The sequence below is a fragment of the Narcine bancroftii genome, assembly GCF_036971445.1.
Source record: "Narcine bancroftii isolate sNarBan1 chromosome 12 unlocalized genomic scaffold, sNarBan1.hap1 SUPER_12_unloc_2, whole genome shotgun sequence".
NCBI lineage: Eukaryota > Metazoa > Chordata > Chondrichthyes > Torpediniformes > Narcinidae > Narcine > Narcine bancroftii.
The window spans coordinates 3,556,017-3,579,761 of record NW_027211808.1 but is presented as its reverse complement, the minus strand read 5'-3'; the positions used below and the strand labels follow the sequence as shown (position 1 = coordinate 3,579,761).

At 35.8% G+C, this 23,745-nt stretch overlaps 1 protein-coding gene and 1 long non-coding RNA gene across 8 annotated transcripts in view; one reads left to right on the top strand and one right to left on the bottom strand.

Moving 5' to 3' along the window:
* LOC138750128 (uncharacterized) overlaps positions 1–16,230 on the top strand; it is a 31,595-nt gene extending 15,365 nt beyond the window's left edge. For both annotated transcript variants that reach the window (XR_011349089.1, XR_011349091.1), the window contains one exon: positions 16,072–16,230. This is a non-coding gene — a long non-coding RNA (uncharacterized lncRNA). The remainder of the gene's footprint in view (positions 1–16,071) is intronic.
* The window catches only part of LOC138750126 (rho GTPase-activating protein 23-like), a 397,500-nt gene that overhangs the window by 158,298 nt on the left and 215,457 nt on the right, over positions 1–23,745 (bottom strand). For 5 of the 6 annotated variants that reach the window (XM_069912263.1, XM_069912261.1, XM_069912262.1 and 2 more), the window contains 3 exons: positions 15,663–15,755; positions 8,185–8,263; positions 3,645–3,699 (listed from right to left, as the gene is read on the bottom strand). In XM_069912263.1, coding sequence (XP_069768364.1) covers positions 3,645–3,699; positions 8,185–8,263; positions 15,663–15,755 — 227 coding nt within the window. Of the gene's footprint in view, positions 1–3,644; positions 3,700–8,184; positions 8,264–15,662; positions 15,756–19,342; positions 19,580–23,745 lie in introns of those variants that run through there. The other variant, XM_069912267.1, reaches the window with a different exon arrangement.

Sequence of the window (23,745 nt, the reverse complement as noted above, 5' to 3'; positions counted from 1 at the left end):
GACTTGGTCTGGGATCAAAAAATCCGAATGCTTAAAAAAACCTCTATCTGGGTACTTGGACTCCAAAGCAGCTGCCCTGGAAAGTTCAAATTGTTCTTTAAATAATGAAGCAGAACTCAAATTTCTGCATGGGGCCTCCAGCAATATTTGAGCCCAACAATATTTGGAGTCTTTGTACAGTTTTGAATAAATTATATCAACTGATGTCATCTCTGCATTTATTCACATCACTAGATCAATGCAGCAAAAGAAAATACCAGGAATATATCACAGATACATCGACTAACTGTTTAATATTGAGTAGTTAGGGATTTGAAAAAAAATTGATTGTATATCTTACAAGGTTAAACCAGCAACCACAAAGAAGGCATATCACACAGGGGTAAAGATGAACAATTACTTAATTAACAAAAATTCACCTTCAAACTTTAATTCAAAATCGCCCTTTTATAACAATGGCCACTGGTTACTATGCAAATTTCTATAACAGTGTCAAACTAATAAATTCCCCAGCCTAAATATAACATATGTAATTAAAGTCTAAGTTATATGTTAAACCAGCCCACAAAAACACATAGACACAAAACAAACACAAAATACTCAAGACTCACAAAACTTTGATCTCAACTGAAGCAAAGATCATAAACAAAATTCAGTTTGTTTGGTAAACTGAAGCCGAAAGATATTTGAGAGAGAAAGCACAAAATTTTAAGCTGTTTTGTGTTGCTTGCAGAGAGAGGAACAACTGGCTTGGTCTGGATCCTTCTGGCTACCTTCGGAATGATCATCCTTTTTGAAATCCCAACATTCTAAACTGACCTCCAGACAATGACTCATGCTCTGGGCCTTCTTCCACTGCACAGCACCCCCAGTGGTGGTTTATCATCCAAATTCAGAAATTTTTAAATTATTTTCTGCACATGCTCAGTCTGACTCCCACTCTCTCAGCTGTCCACTTTCTCCTTGGTTCTCTAAGGCAAACTGTCAGTTTTTAACATAAAACCGCAAAACACATACACCAATACACAATACATAACTCTGTAACACCTCCATTGCTACTAAATAATTGGTGCACAAGAACAAATTTTTAACAATTAATGGAAGTATAACATAAATAAAATAAATACCAACTTTTTACAGTAAGTATGCGATTAGATTCATATCTACCCAGATTAACATCTTGACCAACAATCTGCTATTATATTATCCATCCCCTTTATATGTGTAATAATTAAATCATACTCTTGTAATAGTAAGCTCCAATTCAATAACCATCTGTTCTTATTTTACATTTTAGACAGAAAAAAAATAATGGATTACAATCAGAATATATATTATTAACGGTTTTTGAGCAGTACAAATATACACATCAAAATGTTGCAATGCTAAAACAAGCGCTAATAAGTCCTTCTCAATGGTTGAATAATTTTGTTGATGCTTATTAAACTTTTTTGAGAAGTACGAAATAGGATGTTCTATTCCATCATCATCCTTCTTCTGCAACAGTACAGCCCCAATCACTTCGTCACTAGCTTCCATGGCTAAAGAGAATGGCTTTTCAAAGTTAGGGGACACAAGTACAGGCCGATGGCATAAAATGGCTTTTAACTTCAGAAACGCTTCCTGGCATGCATCTGACCAGATAAAATTTTCTTTCTTTCCAAGTAGTTTTATTAATGGTAGTGCAATTTCTGCAAAGTTTTTACAAAATCTACGAAGATAGAACATACCTAGAAATCTCCGAAGAGCTTTCTTATTACCGGGGATACGGAACACAGCAATAGCCAATACTTTTGCTCCAACTGGTGCCATCTGTCCCTGTCCTACCACATAACCCAGATAAATTACAATGGCATGTCCAAACTCACTCTTGTGCAAATTCACTGTGAGGTGTGCTTCCACCAGTCTCTTAAATAACTGCTCTAATTCAAGCATATGTTCTTCCCATGTATCCGTACTAATTACTAAATTACCAATAGAGGCTCCTGTGTGTTCCAAACCCTGAATTACTTCATTAATCATTCTCTGAAATATGCCAGGTGCATTTTTCATCCCAAAAGGCATAACATTATACTCAAACAATCCTGAAGGTGTAACAAAAGCAGAAATCTCCCTGCCTTTCTCTGTCAAAGGAACACATCAATATCCTTTTAAGAGATCAATCTTTATAAAAACTTAGCATTTCCCACCTTATCTATTCAATCATCTGTTCTAGGAATAAGGAACGCATCAATCTTTGTCACCATGTTTACCTTTAGATAATCTGTACAAAACCTAAATGAGCCATCTGGCTTAGGCACCGGAACACAGGATGAACTCCAATTTGAATTTGATTTTCGGATGATGTCATTTTTGAGCATATAATCCACCTCTTGATCCAACAATCTGCTCTTTTCCGTATTAACTTAGAAATATGCCTGCCAAAACCTGTTTAATATATTCTCTAGTATTGGTGAATGCCTGCAGGTACAAATACGCACTTCTAAATTTACGCAGAAGATATCAATTTATCATTACTGGCATGCTTGATTTCAAGAATTTGGATTCCTCAGTTATATAGCAAGCCAAAAATTTAGCCAGCAATTTTTTCCCCCTCCATTCTGGAATAACGAAGAAAGAAAATAAAGGTCTCCAATGGTATGCTTGTAATATTCAAAAATACTGAGGCTTTTGATTCTGAAAATTATAAATATTACTTACTAATACTCCAACTTTTGGCAGGCATAATTCTGAAGAACTGGGCTACAAATACCAAAGAAAACATCTCTGAATAGCTTTGGCTCAAGGATTTGAACAAGATAAGCAAATTAGATTGTCTTCTGTTACCTGTTTAGATATGTAGGACAATGAGCGGTAACTCAAACCCACTCTCTTTTGCATGTTTGAACTTGACATTGAGTTTTACTTTGGTTTCAGACTTTACTATATTTTGTGCTCTGGTTGCTACCCAGCTGAAGTTCTGCTTCGGTACAAAATTAACACCCAACTAGATGTCAAACTGACTACAGACAATCTGAACCTGACTAAACTCCCATTCTTTTCAATCCAGATTTTGATTTTTGTTTAAATTGTATTTCTTTGCATTCTTCAAATCAGAATATTGTGCTCTGCTTGCTATGTTCATATGAGCAAGGTTCATATTCTTATTTCTACTTGTAAATGCAACAGCCGAGACACACTCCCATATGATGCAGAGTTTAGTGTGCTATATGTTACACACTAATTTGTTGTGTGTTGGCCTATTTGTTGTGTGGTTTTATGTTAAAGAGTGACATTTTGCCTTAGAGAGTCCAAGTGAAGGTGGACAGCTAAGAGCGTGGGAGACGGACTGGGCATGTGCAGAAAATGATCAAAAAATTTCTGGACTTAGACAATAAACTGGGGATGCTGTGGAGTGGAAGAAGGCCCAGAGCATGAGTCATGGTCTGAAGCCCTATGTGAGTGCCACACCTTCATGAGTGTAAAACACATTGGATCTCTTCCAAATACCCACTATTTTAAAATACTTGATTTTCATTTCAAGAGTTTAATACCAAAAAAAGGAGCTGTATTCCTACTAGTAACTCAGAGTTAATTCTAATGAATTGAAATTAATTTAAATGACCTTGTACAGACAAAGAAGAAAGCAAGGGGTTATAACTTACCACCTGTAGAATATCTTCCTCTTTGGACATAACTGAGAGTTCCAATACATTCTCACTAAATTCAAAGAGGATAAAGCAATATTTTATATAATACTAACATAAAGTTTCCTTAATTACATTTTCTCATTTTATATATGAATGTTATAAAAATTTTATTAAGAGTTTACAGACTCATAAAATGTAAACACATCAAAGAATAAAACAAATATTTGCAAGGAACTTGCAGCAAGACCATAATGACTTCTGTTTGTACCTTTTGGAAGACACTGCCTACATCAGGACAGGAACATTGTTGCAATTATTACAAAGGTAAAAAGTGAGCAAATACATATTTAAAATTTATTACAGGGATCCTTAAAAAAGGCGACAGAAGCCTAATTTTAATTATTTGTTGGTAGCTGAAGTCTTGAGGCAAACAAGGAACACCTCGTATATTTAACAGATCCCTTAGCAGAAAATATTATAATTGTAAAAACACACAAAACTGGAGAAACTCAGCAGTGTCCATTTCATAGCAAAAGTGAAAATACATAACCAATGTTTCAGGCTTGAGCCCTTCATCAAGGCATGGGAAAACGTCAGTAGGTGTTCGAACAAAAGAGTGGGGAGAAAGGGTTGGTCACAAGGCTGGAGGTAATAGGTGAAGAAGGGAGGGAGAGGACAGCAAAGATCAAGGGGAGAAAGGATGGCTAGCAGAAAATGGAAAAGTCTATGTTAATGCCATCTGGCTGGAGAGTGCCCAGCTGAAAAATCAGGTGTCGTTCCTTCAATTTGTTTGTGGTCTTGGTGGGACATTGCATAAGGCTGTGGACAGACATGTGATATGGGGGTGTGACACAGAACTGAAATGGTTGGCACTGGGAGGTCTCTGTTACTGTAATGAACAGAGCAAAGATTATAATTGTCTTCACGCTAATTTTTCATCAGCTTCATTCAAGGCTAAAATATTCTGCATTAGCAGTTCTCAACGGAAGAGATCCTGTCTTTTAACTTATATCTAGCTCCTTAGATGCTCTCTTCCTACATCTTTGGTATCAATGTGGACCATGACATCTGGCTGCTCACTCTCCTCTTTCACAATATTTTGGTTAGATGAGGGCCAATTAGCCATAATCTTAATGAACAGTGGGATGGGCTGGAGGGGTGAATGGCCTACACCTACTATTTTTGTTTTATATATCCTCAAGTTATATATCCTCAAGTTATACCATAGTAGTTTATATCCACTGAAGGATTTCCTGCCCTCAGGAAAGAGGTAGAGATGCCACAAGACACACACCATCAGGTTCAGGAACAGCTGCTACCCTTCCACCATCAGACTCCTCAACCACAAACTCAATCAGGGGCTCATTGAAGGGCTCTGACTTTGCACATTATTGATATTTGAAGATTTATTTTCTGTGTTGCACAATTTGTTTGAACTTCCTTCTTGTTTACATTCCTCTATTTTGTCTACGTATCGTTTCTTGAGTACATTTTTTTGGCCCTGTTGATAAGTAAAAATTCTGCCTGGCCCACAGGAAAAAGAATCTCAGGGTTGTATGTGATGTCAAGCAGATACTCTGACAATAAATCTGAACTTTCAACAAAGCCATGAATGTTAGGTAGAATACCCAAAGCCAATTTTTGCTCACAATATCTATGAACAATGAACAAAAATCTGCTCATCTGAAGAGAATGAGTATAACTGTTGGCCAGGGCACCAATTTTAACTTTCCTACTATTCTTCTTAATAGTGACATGGGATATTTTAATTCCACTTAAGAAAACATACATTATCTTGCTTTCAGACAAGACCATTAGCAATAGAACCAAGCACTGGCAATTTGCTCTCCCCTGTGCTTCTCTGTCATTCAACCAAATTTATGCTGATTATATTTTGGCACCATTTTCCTCTACTAATCTCATATTCCTTGATTTCCTTAATATCCAAAAATATATCAATCTGATTTATATTATATAAAATAATATAAAAATATACTATTGTAATAGTCGAATTTTGTGGATCAATTTTCAGGGTAAAATTTAGGACTATTACACTTTTGACATACTACTTTTGACTGCGGTAAATACCTGATGGGTGGGCAGGTGCCTGGAACTAGATGGAAAGACCACATTCAGGCCATCAGGAGCTCGGAGGGGCAGGTGGTCAGGGTGATGGAAGCTCAGGTGGGCAGGCAGATGGGGCCTGTGTGAGTCGGCAGTCGAGGCTTCAGTTGAGTGTGGGCCTGGGCATCGGGAGCTTGGATAGGCGGGCGGCTGGGACCTAGGCAAGAGTCTACAATTGGGACGACAGGAGCTCAGATGGGCAAGTGGCCAGTGCCTAGGCAAGAGTCCATGTTTAAGGTTTTGGGAGCTCAAATGGGTGGGCAGCCAGGGCCAAGATCATGGGGTTGGCTTTTTCATGCAAAATATGGAAAATTCCTAACTGTTGGGCTAAAAATAGAGAGTCAACTTTTACATGGTCTTGACTATTACACATGTATATATAGCAATAATCTTTGGTTAAATATTTTTTTATTCACTCCTAAATGGTCACTTACATCATAACAGTAATTCCTTTCCTGGGCATCACAGCCAAGTGAAATGTCTCCTCTTAATAGCACTCTGTCCAACTACATATTTATGTTTCAATTAAATAATCCCTCATTTCCTGCCACCTTTCTTTCTGTCTCTATCTAGCTTTGCCTTCCCATCTCCCCCACACCTCCACCACTCCATCTGCCATTCATCCCCCCCTCATCTTGTTCCAGTTCATGCCTCATCCCTCACTCTGATCTCTTCATACTGGCTATCTCCCCTCTCAGTCTTTGCCTCTGCACACACTGTTCCACACATTGAGTTGTTCTGGATGTTTTTTTTTGCTCCAGATTACAGCATTGTCTCACTTTCTAAACTCTACATCGATTTAATTTGCTGGCTATCCTCTCACAAACAAGTAGTCCAAACCAGGAATCAGCTTGATGAACCTTCATTGCACTCCCAAGTACAGCCCATCCTGAGGTAAGGAGTCTGCACAGCACATCTCATCCAAAGTGCACATATCAGAGAGATGCAACATTTGCTCAGAAATTCAACAAGCTTCATCTTCAATATTCTAAAAGCATCATATTTAAAGTAACTTGTTTTTCCAGTATATTAGTGAGTGCCAGTGTTATTCAACTGCAGGAATTTGTTGAACTGGCAAGTGTTTCATGGGTGAAGCTCTGTTTTTATTGTTAATAGTTCAGGTTCTCTTCAATTTTCCTTGTTCAATGGTGATGGCTATTCTTGATTTGACTATTATATGGTTACGAGCCCAAAGCACCACAAAACCCAGCAGCAATAGATATTCACCATGACAAATGGTTAACAAAAGTTGTTTTTAATTATATTTAAACATGAAAACAGTATCAAACTTTAACTTATCACTATTAACTTAACTAACCTAACTTAACCCCCTTCTAATTCTAAGCTCGTATATGTAATTTGAGTGCAAATTTAAGAAAAAGTTTATTTGGTTCACATTTCAATCTCACTTTTCATTCTTCAAAGTTCTATGGTGGCAGGCAATTCTTACACTGTGCACAGAATTTAGCATATATAAAGTTCACCAGGCTTTGACGCTCAGGATATTTCTTGTAGGTTTGCAGTGAGAGATGTGTTGTTCCAGGATTTCCACAACTGAGGTACCACCATTAGTCACCTCAATGTCTTGCTGATGAAACTTGCCCCATCAGGATTTTCCAGATGATATCCTCTTTCTTTCAGGCTTCACAGAGTTCCTTTCTGTTCCACTTATTCCAAGAGAAACATCAGACAGATAGCACTTCCAGTCATCCACCACTCTGGAGCTTCAGTTTCAGTTCCCACAAGCTTCCCCTGGCTTGTTACAGCTTTCTGTGTCACATACTCCCTTCTGTCAAAGACTCCCTTCTGTCCCTCTCCATCTGAGATTCAAACTCCCAGCAGCATGTCCTTCTTTCTCTCTCACTTGAAAAACCCCCAGGCTTCTCCAGCAAACAACAGGAGTTAGTCTTTTGCTACTGTCTTAGGTAAACATATCTCTCAATGACCTCTGAGTTTACACTTTGCAGAGAGGTCAAAAGCCTTGCAAAAGGTCCAAAAAAGACAATTTGGCTCTGATTGTTTTTTCCAGACTGCAGTCTATTCATTTCATGACATCATTTCAATTAGCACTTGTGAAGTGTGCATAGCATTCTCCATAGTTTATGTAAAGTCACTGAATATAAATTCTTTAGTATTTCAAATAAGATCCGTTTTGAAGTGTGTGTATATATGTAACCTACTCTAATTTTGTAATACCACTTTATCTCCCAAAAACATTCCCAAATATTTCCATCACAATAGATACACAAATGAAAATGAGTCTGAGAACTGCTGAGTGTTTATATTAGTGACAAGGTTCCTTCCTGACTGTAAACTGATATATACCAAGAGGTTTGAGCATTACCACACACCTTCAGGTGAAAGTGGTTGCTTGGTGGTGATCATTCATAGAGAAGAATCAAATAGCTTTCTCACTGACATGTTAACTTACCTGCTTTGAATTAGAGAAATCACTTGAGAATATGTTTTACCAATTATACTCTCTGCATTCACCTTTACAATCCGATCTCCTGAAAAAAAAAAACAACTTTTCAATTGGTGAAGTTTAAAATGCATCTCAAAACATATTTGGAATGGAAGAATTACTTATAATTTGAAATTCAATGTAATAACAATACCATGCTGATTTTATGTAAGTGCAGATATAATTACAAGTGCTCCTCAATTTAAAATGGGGTTACATTCTGGTAAATTCATCATAAGTTGAAAAATTGTAAGTTGAAAATGAATTCTGCACCTACAATTTTTTATCATTACATTTTGAATACCTTTATACTACACTGAAAAGAAACCATTAGCATTCAAGCTGAAAGCAAAGTGGGCACGAAAAATGTTTGAACCATTGAACTAAAATTAATTGCTCTATGGTGAGGAGACATACATTGGAGTTTAGTAGATGTGATGGGCTGTTTAAGTGCAGTGATTCATGACATCACTACAGAGACTGTGAGCATTGTTGAGTCAGCATCACAAGACATCATGCTGTACGATACTCTCATGTGATGCTGCCATGCCCAGCATTGCGAGAGAGTAGCATTCCACATATCGCAAGCATGGGAACAGATCAGAAATCAAAATTACAAGTACAGATTAAACCCATCGCAACTTCAAAAAAATCACGTCAAATCAACGTATGTGAGGGAGCACCTGTATCAAGTTCTTTTATTGGAGTTTTCAGAGTTAAAATTTAAAATTCCTAAATACTTCTTGTTGCAGTTACATACTAATTCAGTATCTGATTATGTACTAAGATCGTGACCTAATGGGGAACCTTTACACAGAGAGAGTGGTTAGTATATAGAACAAGCCAAAAGAGGAAGCTTTAGAGGTGGTTACTGTGTCGGGCCCAGAGGACACCAAACCCAGCAGCAATAGAATAAATGGTTACTTAAATAAAAGTTGCTTTTAATTATCTTTAATAAAAACAGGATCAAACTTATTTCTATTAACTTAACCTAATTTAACCCCCTTCTAATTCTAAGTGCACATGTATGTAATGTGAGCGCAAGTTCAGAAAAGTTATTTGATTCAGTCTAATCTCATTTCTCACTCCTTCAAGTTCACCAATATCAGGCAATTTTTATACTGTGCACAGAATTTAATATTTATGAATTTCACCAGGCTTTGGTGCTTGAAAGGTAAATGGTAACCACTCAGCAAAGTTCTTGTTAGTTTTAAGAGATTTGTTCATCGTTGGTTACAAACTGATTCCTTCCTTTTTTTTAACTTTATTTATTCATTCAAAAAACAAATAAGATATGACATATGCAACAATTAACCATAAACATTAACTTTTTTCATATATATAGAAAAAAAAAGAAAAGAAAAGAACCCCCCCCCTTCAGCCAACTCTCCTAAGGAGAGCCATAAAGAAAGAAAAAAGAAAGAATATTAAAGAAAAATTAAATATACATATTAAGATCTAATCAATATAAATTGAAATGTAAATATTCTGAATATAACAACCACTTATTAATTAAAAAATTATAATTATCATATGAAACATATAATTTTTTTCAATATTAAACAAAATTTCATCTATTATGCCATCTATTAATATCAATCATATTTGTATCTTTCCACGTACTAGCAATACATTTTTTCACTACAGATAAAGCTAAATATACAAAAGCAAGCTGAAACTTATCTAATTCCAAACCTTTCAGAGGTTGCAAACTACCCAATAAAAATACTATCGGATCTATAATCTTATACAGGTATTCTAAAAAATATTGAATTTTCTCCCAAAAAGATTGTATATGTATACATAAACAAACAGCATGAAAAAAAGTTCAAACCGTATTACCACATCTAAAACACAAATCTGATTCATGAAAACCATACTTTTTAAATTTTTCAGGTGTTAAATATAATTGATGTAAAAAATTGTAATTAATCATCGCATAACGTGCATTTATCAATCTAGTTACACTATCATAACAGATATCTAACCAATCATCTTCAAAAAAAATAAAACCAGTATACTTTTAGATCTATCCCAACCCTTTTTATCCATACCATCCTGTAATATTTGATACATAAATGAAATATAACCCTTCTCTGGTACCTTCATAAGAAAAGTCTCAAATTTAGTCATTTCAGGTTAAATCATATCTCTACCAAACATACATTTTGCCAAAGATCGAATTTGATAATAAAGAAACAAAGAGTTCTTATCAATACCAAAACCTTCCCTCATCTGATTAAAAGATAAAAATTTACCCTCTTTAAAACCATCTCCCAAATTTTTCACACCTTTAAATCTCCAATGCAATAAACTTCAATTATGTATTGAAAAAGAAATAAGTTGATTATTATACAATGGAGTCAAAGCCAATAATTTATCCCTAGAGCCTGTCATTTTATTTTTCTTTATCCATAACTTCATTAAATGTTTTAGTATAGGCACATTATATTGTTGTAACAAATTTATATTCCATTTAAACAAAAATTGATGTATTTCACATTTAGAAATCTCAATTTTAGCCCAACTAGGAGACCATACCAAATCCATCAATGAACTAATAAATTTAAGTTGGGCTGCTTCATAGTAATTTTGAAAATGTGGTAAACATAATCCCCCCTAACTCATATTTCCAAGTTAATTTATTCAAAGCTACTCTTGAAAATTTACCCCTCCATAAAACTCCCTAACCATTTTAATCAAATCTCGAAAAAAAATATTATCAAGTAAATATGGAATAGATTGAAACAAATATTGTATATGCGGAAAGATATTCATCTTAATTGTATTTATCCTACCCATTAAATTAATAGGTAAATCTTTCCATTTAATCAAATCAGTTTTAATTTTTTTCATTAACGGAACATAATTTAATTTATATAAAGATTGATATTTAACATTCAAAATTATACCCAGATATTTAATTCGATCAGTCCATTTCAAATTAATAATATTCTTATAAACTGAATAATCTCCTTCACTTACCGGTAATATTTCATTTTTTTCCCAATTAACTTTATATCCAGAAAGATATCCATATTGTATTCTTCTTCTTTGGCTTGGCTTCGCGGACGAAGATTTATGGAGGGGGTAAAAAGTCCACGTCAGCTGCAGGCTCGTTTGTGGCTGACCAGTCCGATGCGGGACAGGCAGACACGATTGCAGCGGTTGCAAGGGAAAATTGGTTGGTTGGGGTTGGGTGTTGGGTTTTTCCTCCTTTGCCTTTTGTCAGTGAGGTGGGCTCTGCGGTCTTCTTCAAAGGAGGCTGCTGCCCGCCAAACTGTGAGGCGCCAAGATGCACGGTTTGAGGCGTTATCAGCCCACTGGCGGTGGTCAATGTGGCAGGCACCAAGAGATTTCTTTAGGCAGTCCTTGTACCTTTTCTTTGGTGCACCTCTGTCACGGTGGCCAGTGGAGAGCTCGCCATATAATACGATCTTGGGAAGGCGATGGTCCTCCATTCTGGAGACGTGACCCATCCAGCGCAGCTGGATCTTCAGCAGCGTGAACTCGATGCTGTCGACCTCTGCCATCTCGAGTACCTCGACGTTAGGGGTGTGAGCGCTCCAATGGATGTTGAGGATGGAGCGGAGACAACGCTGGTGGAAGCGTTCTAGGAGCCACCACCATATTGTATTAAACACTCCTTAAAGTGCAAAAATGACTGAGCTGGGTTTGTTAGATATACCAATACATCATCAGCAAGTAAATTAATTTTATACTCCTCATCTAAAACTTTCATACCTTGCATCTGTGTATTTTGTCTTATCAGCTGTGCTAAAGGTTCAATCACTAATGCAAACAAAGCTGGTGATAAAGGACAACCTTGACGAGTTGATTGAATTAACTTAAAGGATTCCGAAATCAAACCATTCATCAATTCTCTAGTTACTGGTTTACTATATAGAGCCCTAATCCAACCAATAAAAAAAGGACCAAACTTAAATTTCTCCAAAACTTTAAACAAAAAATTCCATTCAACTCTATCAAATGCTTTTTCTGCATCTAGGGATATCACCATCGGGTGATCTGAAAATTGTCGAAATCTATTAATCAAACTAATCACGAGAAGAATGTTATCTGAAGCATATCTATTCTTTATAAAACCTGTTTCATCAATATGAATCAACTTAGGTAAAAATTTAGTCAATCTATTCGCTAATATTTTAGCTATTGTTTTATAATCTACATTTAACAACAAAATTGGTCTATATGAAGATACTTTCAAAGGATCTCTATCTTTTTTTGGAATTACTGTAATTAAAGCATAAATCATAATGCTCTCCCACAATGTAATACATCCCCAAACACTGTAGATAAATCATCATTAAAATTTTATAAAATTCAACCGAAAATCCATCATCACCAGGCAATTTATCATTCGGCATTTCCAGCATAGCCATTTTAATTTACAAAACAGTAAATGGTTCTTCTAACTCCTGTATATCTGCATCCTCTAATATCGGTGAATTCAACTGTGATTAAAAAAAAGATCAATCGATCCAATTTCTTCTTTTCCTTCAGATATATATAACTTTTTATAAAATGAATAAAATTCATCATTAATCTCACGAGGTTCATAAGTAATAAGAGAATTCTGTCTAACATCATTAATAGTCCTTGAAATCTGTTCTTTCTTTAATTACCACGCCAGTACCTTATGTGCTTTCTCTCCCCATTCATAATACCGTTGTTTAGTCCTATTAATCACACATTCAAATTGATAAGATGGCGAAGTATTATGTTCCAATTTTAACCTAGATAATTCTATTTTCTTATCTTCTGTAGCATCTTTCTGAAATTCCTTTTCTAACTCATCAATCTGTTTCTCTAATTCAAGACTCTGATTTAATCGATTCTTTTTTATTTTAGAAGTATACCTAATTATTTGTCCTCTCAAATAGACTTTCATTGCATCCCATAATACAAACTTACTTTGAACAGAATTAGAATTTTCTTTCAAAAAAAATATTTTATTTTTTCAAAAGATCAGTACATTCCATATTTTTTAACAACAGTGTTAAACCTCCATCGATAGGCCATTTGACTGTTTCCTTAATTTCAGGTGAATCACTGTACAGCCAGCTATCTCCTCTTGTATGCAACACAAGGGCTTTGAACAGGCTGAATTAAGAACTTGCAATCCATCTTGCAAATAAGGTTTTTCCACACCCTTGCCAGTTTGTCATGTAACACTCCCAGCTACTGAGTTATCTCCCTCCCCCACTCCCCCCTCATTCCCCCTCCCTCACCACATGATCTTCTTAGAACAGCAAACTGCATTCAGACATATTACGGCACCTGACCCAATATTTTGAGTCCATTCATAAGTTGCTTTCAAAAACAGTAATCCAATACTCCACAGCGTGATCAATTAAAACCTACTTGTAAAGCATCTGCAGGCTTCAAAGTTTTGGCAAAGGCACTTGGACCCTGGACTCTCTGGCTTGGGCAGAGCTCTGGCATTTTAAATGAGATCTGTGTTGTGAAATGTTTGTTTCTTTTTGTGACCTACCTAAAAAAAACCCCACAATTTATCTCCTTTAAAACTTATCTATATATAATTTAAAATATAACATAATCTGTCACACTACAATTGCAAACTTTAAATTATCTTTGGAAAGGTACAACATGGGAAAGGATTTAAGGGATATTGACCAAACTCAACCAAATGGGACCATCTCGAGAAGACAATTTGGCATGGTCATTGAGTCAAAGGGTCTGTTTCCATGCTGTACAACTTTTACTCCAATTACATATCTGAAATTTACTATTTATTTGCCCAAGAAAGTAATGTACAACATTTAAAAGGTTGTATGTTAATGATATTAAGAAACTCCAAATAGCAAATTTATTATCTTTTAACTAAACAGTATGGAATTAACTTTACTCGACCTATAAAATGAGAAAAAATATTATGAATCTATTAATACTAGAATTACTATAATGCCAATAATATCTAAAAAATCAAAAGAAAAGGAATAAACCTCAGTACTTCTGGCTAAAGAGAAGTTTAAGCATATATATCCCTTGATTAGCATTCAACTCCCATGTACTGACCAAAGACAGAATTGAATTACACCAATAAATGCAACATCCAAATTCCAAGTTATTATCCAAACTACTCAATGTTGAACAAAAAGTATCTAGTGTTATATTTACACTATGAAACCATACCATCAGGAAAAATATGTTAAGAGAATGTTAACTGAACAAACATTTTTTGGGTTCACTATTTTCCCTGATGACTAATAATGCATAGATTTCAGCTGTATGAGCAAATTAAAGCAATAATTTACACTTGATGGTGCAATTTGCTAAATCCTTCTAGGTATCCCATGTAGAGACTGAAAACTGGATTCGAAATTGGTTGAATGGGAGAAGACAGAGAGTGATAGTGGATGGTTGCTTCTCAGACTGGAGGCATGTGATTAGTAGTGTGCCTCAGAGATTGTGCTGGGAAAATTGTTGTTTGCTGTTTATATCAATGATCTGGATGATAATGTAGTAAATTAGTACAGCAAGTTTGCGAATGACACTAGGATTGGAGGTGTTGTGGACAGCAAGGAACACTTTCAAAGCTTGCAGAGAGATTTGGACCAACTGGAAAAATGGGCCAGAAAGTAGCAGATGAAATTTAAGGCAGAAGAGTGTGAGGCGTTGCAAGGTAGGACATACTCAGTAAATGGTAGGTCACTGAGGAGTGTAGAGGAATAAAGGGATCTGGGAATTCAGATATATAATTCCCTGAAAGTGGCATCACAGGTAGACAGGGTTGTGAGGAAAGCTTTTGGAATCTTGGCCTTCATAAATGAATGTACTGAGTTCAAAAGTTGTGATGTTATGGTGAAGTTGAATAAGACATTGGTGAGCCAGATTTGGAATATTGTGTGCAATTCTGGTCGCTAGACTACAGGAAGGATATCAGTATGATTGAAAGAGTACAGAGAAGATTTACTATGATTTTGCTGGGTCTTCAGGAGTTGAGTCACAGAGAAAGAATAATAGGTTAGGATTTTATTCCTTTGAAGTGTAGAAGAATGAAGGGAGATTTGATAGAGGTTTACAAAATTATGAGGGATATAGAGAGTGTAAATGAGAGTTGGCTCTTCACTTAGATTAGGAGAGATAAATACAAGCGGTCATGGCTTTAGGGTGAAAGGGAAAACATTTAGGGAACTTTTTCACAGAGAGAGGTGGGATTGTGGAAAGAGTTGCCATCTGATATGGTAAATGTGGGTTCACGCTTAAGTTTTAAAAATAAACTGGATAGATACATGGATACGAGGTCAGGGAGATAAAGATATGGATACAGGTCAATGAGACTAGCAGTTATGATGTTATCGGCATAGACTAGAAGAGCTGACTAGTCTGTTTTCTGTTCTGTAGTGTTCTATGGTTCTAAAAATAAAGATACAACTTGACTTCAAGCTATTTTATATTACCTGTACAAAGTCCAGCTTGATGTGCAGCTCCCCCTTCCTTTACACTTTTAACAAAGATGGTATCCATAGGTTCTGTTTGTCCTTTCTGACGTCCTATGAAATAAAATAATTCCATGATGTTATACCTTCAGGATAATTTTTTGTAATGATCCAATTAAAACAGTAAACAGTCAGCTCAGATTCTTCAGATGGATGTTCAGTGGACCCTTCATCTACTAGGGAGAGACTTTTTTCTGCCCCTAGTGCCTTTAGCATGCTAGAAGCCAAATTCACAACTCATCCTTATGATTTAAGCCATGCTTGGACTAAAACTATAATTTAAAATGTTCTAAGCACAGAAGAATTTTGGGTTCCATCTTTGTGATCCCTGAATGGCAAATTGTAACATCAAGGTTTTTATTTCTTCCAGAGATGGAGGAAGTGGTGGTGGAAAACCAGAGTTCTTCATTTCAATTTTCAAGTGGCTATTAAATGAAATGACTTGGAAGAAGAAATCAGAACAAGGATTACAAATCCCTGTTATAAAACGAAGCAGCCCAGATTAAAGGAATGAAGATTTGGTGGAGAATTTTACTGCATTGATTACACAAAGATAGATGAGTCAAAGAATTCTAGAGCATGGAAACATGTCCTTTGGTCCAACACCTCAAGCCAACCAAAAGATCCCACTCACATTAATCCCACCTACCTGCACTTGCCCCATATCCCTCTAGGCCCATCCTAACCATGTATCTATCCAATTTTTCCTTAAACTTTGCAACAGTACCTGCCTCAACCACCTCCTCCAGCAGCCCATTCCATACACATCACTTTCTATGTAAAAAAGTTACCCCTCTGGTTTATGTTAAATCTCTCCCCTAGTCACCTTTAATCCATGTCCTCTGGTTACTATTGTACACAAAAGAGAATCTGTGTTTTTTTTAAATATTTTGCAAATTACAAATATTTACAAATTTTAAATCACAAATACAATTATCAATTAATAATGATTTTTTTTAATATTAAAAATACATGTGGTATATATATCCCTAATCCTTCCTTCCCTCTCCACTACCCTGCCCCTCCCATACTATCCCTAACCCTTAAGAAAAAGGAAGAAAAGGAGATTGTCAAAGATACATGCACAACTTCAAATCAACAACTGTAGAGCTGAAAATTACTATCAGGATGAGTTATTGAGAGTTTTAAAACTTCAAACCAATATACTGGGCTCCATATTTTCAAAAATAAATGATATTTATCATGTAAACTATGAGTCATCTTTTCCAATGGAATACAAGATCGTAACTCTGTATGCCAGCTTTGCATTCCTAAATCTATATCTGATTTCCAAGTAATAGCTACACACTTGCTAGAAATAGCTAAAGCTAATTATACAAATTCAATTTGATACATAGTTAATATTTATTTAAGACTAACCATTTTAATATTACACAAAAATAACATTAGATCAAGCAGGAGTTTTACCTTTAATATTTTCCCTTTTATCCAAAAAGGTGCATTGTCAAGTAGAATGAAGAAATTAACCTATCTCTCAACCACATCTAAAACATTAGTCCAACAATGTTAAATAAAATCTTTTTAATTTTTGAGTTTAATGTAATTGATGTAGAAAGTTATATTATACCAATCTACATATTACATTAGTAATTTTTGTCATATCTTTACACAGCAGTTTACAATCATACTCATCTTCCTTCTTTAAATCAGTTTCCCATCTCAATCTTGATTTATTAATATCTAACATCTGCTTTTCTTTGAAGTATATTATACATTTCTGAAATGATTTTATTTATAGCTCCCTGAGTAATCAATATTTCTAATTCATTCTGCTTGGTAATCTTAAATTTTGGCCTAATTTGTCAATTAAAAAGGCTTTAACCTGATAGTAACAAAAAAAATATTGAGAACATTAAACTTTTCCTTCATTGAAAAGTAATAAATTTACCAGCTTTAAAATAAGTCTTCTATTGTTTTAATCCCCATTTGATTCCAAATCCTCAAAAATTGATTATTGATAGTAAAAGGGAAAAGTTTATTTATATATAAAAGAAATTCACATGAAATCAAACCTTCCCACCTATCTCCTAATCCATTTTATTCCATATCAATTAAATGTTTCAATATAGGTGCATCTTTAATCCGACTAATAATTTTGAATTCCATTTATAAATAAATTCTTGCATATATTTTTCATCTATTTTATTTAGTTCTATTTTAGCCCATGTTAAAGATTTATCTAAATCAAACATTCCATTGATAAACATCTCCTCCCTCTCCACAGCCCAGGGCTCCCAAAAGACCTTTCAAGTGAAGCAACAGTTCACTTGTGTATCTGCAGGATTTATATACTGCACACAGAGCTCCCTTTGTGGCCTTCTCTACATCAGAGAGACTGGGCGCAGATTGAAATATTGCTTTGAAGAGCACCTTCACTCCAATCGTACCAGTGACAGAAACCTCCCAGTAGCAAACCATTTTGGTTCTATGTCACACTTACATGTCCGTTGATGGCCTTATGATCTACCCTACCAAAGACACTCAGAAAATTGGAGGAATAATATCTAATTTTCTGTCTGGACATTCTCCAGCCTGATTGCATTAACACTGACTTTTCCAGTTTTTGCTAACCTATTCTTCTTGCTGTTATGCATCTAGAGGACCACAAAAACCTAGCAGCAATAGATATGTGCCATGACAAAAGGGTTACTTAAACAAAAGTTGCTTTTAATTATCTTTGAACATGAAAAAAGAATCAGTTTAACATCTCTATTGACTCACTAACCTACTTATCCACCTTCTAATTCTAAGCGCATCTGTGTGTAATGTATTTGTAAATTTATCAAAGTTCTTTGGTTCATAGTCCAATGTTACTGCTTGCATGAAATGCTTATATTGTGCACAGAAGTTAGCATTAATAAAGTTGACCAGGTTTTGGTACTTAATAGGTAAATAGTTATCTCTCAGAAAAGTTATTATTGGTTTTCAGAGAGAAAGAGTTTATCTTGTTCCAGGTCATCAACAACTGATTCCTTTTTAATCAGCCACTCTAGTGTCTTGCCTCTTCAGGGTTCTCCAGATGATAATCTCTTTCTTTCAGGTCACCATAGAGTTCCTTTCTGTTTCACCTATTCCAAAGGAAATACGGGACAGCCAGTCCTCTCCTTTGACCAGGCCATCTTCCAAAGCTTGCCAGTTTGTCCCTCTGGAACCAATGTCTTTGTCTCTCCTCCCTCTCTCTCACTCAATCCCACTATCTCTTCACACCTTTCTGCCTGCAAAGATCACATAACCTTCCAGACAGTAAATTCTGTTTTGCAGACAAAGCCTCCATTGCATGTTATTATATTTGTTGCCTTTTGCAAATAACAGTCCATCATGAATCTATGAGCACACTTGCAAAAAAGTTCTTGCAAAAATTCAGTGCTTTAAAGTGATTGTGTGTGACCTGCTCTAACAAACCTTTCCCAGTTTATCTCCCAAACAGTTCTATATACTCTGTCCATCTTCCCCTTTAAAGGAATTTTAACTCTTAAGTTAAAATTCAGTTATAACTAAACTGTCTTAAAAAGATCACTACAGCGATGAAAATACACAATATATAACGTTATAATACAGTAACCCATTTTTGAGAGTATTTTAACATCACGACAAATCATCTGCTCTCATATTATGCATACCTCTGATATGATTAAATTGTAGATAATATTCTTGTAATATTAAACTCCAGTTTAACAATCTTCTGTTCTTATTCTTTTTATTCAAATGCACGAGAGGATTGTGGTCAGTGAATAACACAATTGGTTCATGAGAGGTACCATGATATACATCAAAATTCTGCAGAGCAAATATGATAGACAACAGTTCTTTTTCAATAGTAGAATAGTTCCTTTGATGAACATTAAATATTTCTGAAATTTAGGCAATTGGATAGTCAATTTCATTAAGTTTTTGCAATAAAACTGCACCTGCTGCTCCCTCACTGGCATCCACAGCTAAAGAAAATAGTTTGTTAAAATTAGGAGATTTTAACACAGGGCAATGGCATAGCATCTCCTTTAAATGTTACAAAGCAGTGTGACAAACTTTAGTCCACATAAATCCCTCCCCTTTTTTCAAAGGATTGGTTAAAGGAAGAGTAACATCAGCAAAATTTTGAAAAAATTGGGAATAGGAAATTCAGAAATTGGATTCACCTTAGCTTGAAAAGATGCAACTTGCCATGGCCAACTATATAACCCAAGTATGTTACAGTAGCATTTGTAAATTGACTTTTTGCTAAATTAAGTGTTCTCATTGTATTGGATAATCTTGCAAACAATTTGTCCAATTCCCTTAGATGTTCTCCCCATGTACCTCTTTTTGTGACCAAATCATCAATATAAGGATCTGAATGTGTTAACTCTTGGATTGCCAAAATAATCCTCTGGTATGTTGCAAGGGCATTTTTCATGTCAAAGGGTAACACATTATACTCAAATAAACCAGATGGAATTACAAAAGCTGAAATATTCTTTCCTCTCTCATTTAAAGGATCACACCAGTAACCCTTCTACAAATCCAACTGAGTACGAAATTTAGCTTTGCCAATTTTATCAATACAGACATCTATTCTTGGAATAGGATAAGTATCTGTTTTAGTTACTGAATTAACCTTCCTATAATCCGTGCAGAACCTAACTGTTCCATCTGGTTTTGGTACCAGAATACAAGGAGAACTCCAATCTAAATTTGAAGGTCTAATAATAATATTTCTCAACATACATTCCACTTCCTGATCCATGATGTTACTCTTCTGAATGTTTATTCTACATGGGTGAGATTCTATGGGATTTGCTGCTCTTACATCTACATCATGGTAAATCACTGATGTGTTTATTGGAATATCAGGGATCAAATTTGCATATGTCAAAAGTAATTCTTCCAACTGTATCTGCTCTTGTACCTTAAGATGGCCTAACATTTACTCCAAATTTCCCAAAATTGCTTTGTTAAACAGGTCCACAGGATCCATGGTTTCATTTACATTTCCCTAACAAGATTTTGTTTCTATAGTCTTATGATCCACTACTTTCTCAACCCTGTCAACAACTAACATCTCAGATACAGAATTCTCTCCACTACCTTTATTCTCTTAATAAGGATTCAAAATATTTATGTGACAATTCTGAGTCTTATTCCTTTGATCTGGAGTGTTAACAACATAGTTAAATTCATTCAGTTTTGATTTAACTATGTACAGTCCAGAAAATCTAGCTCTACAAGGATTGTCATGTGTTGGAAACAAAATCAAAACTTTACTTCCTGCCTTAAAATTCCTCACTTGAGCTTTCCTATCAAATAAATGCTTTATTTTACCATGAGCCATTTTAAAATTCTCTTGAGCCGAAGTCTACACTTTTTTGTAACCTATCATATTTAGAAGCATAATTCAACAAATTCGACTGTACATCATCATTAACCCACTGTCTTTTATCAACATTAAAGGACCTCTAATTTGATGCCCAAACACAATTTCAAAAGGGCTGAAACCTACTGACTCCTGCACAGCCTCCCTTGCTGTAAATAACAATAAATGAATACCTTAATCCCAAGTCTTTACCATTCTCCAGAAAATAAATCCTCACCATATTTTTAGAGTAGTATGAAGTCTTTTCAAAGCTCCTTGAGTTTCAGGATGGTATGCAGTTGAAGTAATCTGTTTAATTACTAACTCATAAATCAACTGCTTAAACAACTAAGACATAAAGTAAGATCTTTGATCACTCTGGATCTCTTTCGGTAATCCAAAAACTGTGAAAAATTGTTCCAGATCCTTTACAACTGCTTTGGCTTTAATAGTTCTAATGATATAGCCTCTGGAAATATTTTTTCAAACATTATTTATTGAAAATTTATTGGTAAACATACAAAATACACTTCACAACAAAATTTATATATATAAATATATTGAAAAAAGAAAATTATTGGTAAACATACAAAATACACTTCACAACAAAATTTATATATATAAATATATTGAAAAAGAAAACCCCACTCCCACCCCTTCAGCCAGCTCTCATGAGAGCAAAGAAATATATATGAAAAAAATTAATAAAAATCAAAGTACCTCCAAATCCATATATTCCAAATATAATGACCACTTATTAACAAAAAAAGTTATCATGCAAAACATAAGTAATTTTATCCATAACAAAACAAGCTTTCATTTCATTATGCCATTGCATTATACTAATTATTGTATTATCTTCCCATGTATTTGCTATACATTTTTGAGCTACAGACAAGGCTAAATCTACAAATGCAATTTTAAATTTATCCAACCCCAATCCCTTTAAAGGAATCACATAACCCAATAAAAAAAAACAAATGGATCTAATGATAACTTAATCTTATACAATTTTTCCAAAATTGACTTAATTTCTTCCCAAAATTGTTGTACATATATACAAGGCCAAACAGCATGTAAAAAAGTTCCAAAACACATACCACATCTAAAACAAGAATCTGAGTTACTAAAGTCATATTATTTCAATTTCTAAGGAATTAAATATAACTGATGCAAAAAATTATAATTAACCATTCCATATCGTGCATTTATCAATCTAGATACCTAGTGTCGCCAAAAATGTTCTCCCAGAATCACGGTGCGGCTATCGCGCAAACAGAGGAACTACTGACATGGTCTTTGCCCTCAGACGGCTCCAAGAAAAGTGCAGAGAACAAAACAAAGGACTCTACATCACCTTTGTTGACCTCACCAAAGCCTTTGACACCGTGAGCAGGAAAGGGCTTTGGCAAATACTAGAGCGCATCGGATGTCCCCCAAAGTTCCTCAACATGGTTATCCAACTGCACGAAAACCAACAAGGTCGGGTCAGATACAGCAATGAGCTCTCTGAACCCTTCTCCATTAACAATGGCGTGAAGCAAGGCTGCGTTGTCGCACCAATCCTCTTTTCAATCTTCTTCAGCATGATGCAAAACAAGCCATGAAAGACCCCAACAATGAAGACGCTGTTTACATCCGGTACCGCACGGATGGCAGTCTCTTCAATCTGAGGCGCCTGCAAGCTCACACCAAGACACAAGAGAAACTTGTCCGTGAACTACTTATGCAGACGATGTCGCTTTAGTTGCCCATTCAGAGCCAACTCTTCAGCGCTTGACGTCCTGTTTTGCAGAAACTGCCAAAATGTTTGGCCTGGAAGTCAGCCTGAATAAAACTGAGGTCCTCCATCAGCCAGCTCCCCACCATGACTACCAGCCCCCCTACATCTCCATCGGGCATACAAAACTCAAAACAGTCAACCATTTTACCTATCTCGGCTGCAGAATTTCATCGGATGCAAGGATCGACAACGAGATAGACAACAGACTCGCCAAGGCAAATAGCGCCTTTGGAAGACTACACAAAAGAGTCTGGAAAAACAACCAACTGAAAAACCTCACAGAGATTAGTGTATACAGAGCCATTGTCATACCTACACTCCTGTTCGGCTCCGAATCATGGGTCCTTTACCGGCATCACCTACGTCTCCTAGAACGCTTCCACCAGCGTTGACTCCGCTCCATCCTCAACATTCATTGGAGCGACTTCATCTCCAACATCGAAGTACTCGAGATGGCAGAGGCCAACAGCATCGAATCCACGCTGCTGAAGACCCAACTGCGCTGGGTAGGTCACGTCTCCAGAATAGAGGACCATTGCCTTCCCAAGATCATGTTATATGGCGAGCTCTCCACTGGACACAGTGACAGAGGTGCACCAAAGAAGAGGTACAAGGACTGCCTAAAGAAATCTCTTGGTGCCTGCCAAATTGACCATCGCCAGTGGGCTGATATCACCTCAAACCGTCCATCTTGGCGCCTCACAGTTCGGCGGGCAGCAACCTCTTTCGAAGAAGACCGCAGAGCCCACCTCACTGTCAAAAGACAAAGGAGGAAAAACCCAACACCCAACCCCAACCAACCAATTTTCCCTTGCAACCGCTGCAACCGTGTCTGCCTGTCCCACATCGAACTTGTCAGCCACAAGCAAGCCTGCAGCTGACGTGGACATTATCCCTCCATAAATCTTCAT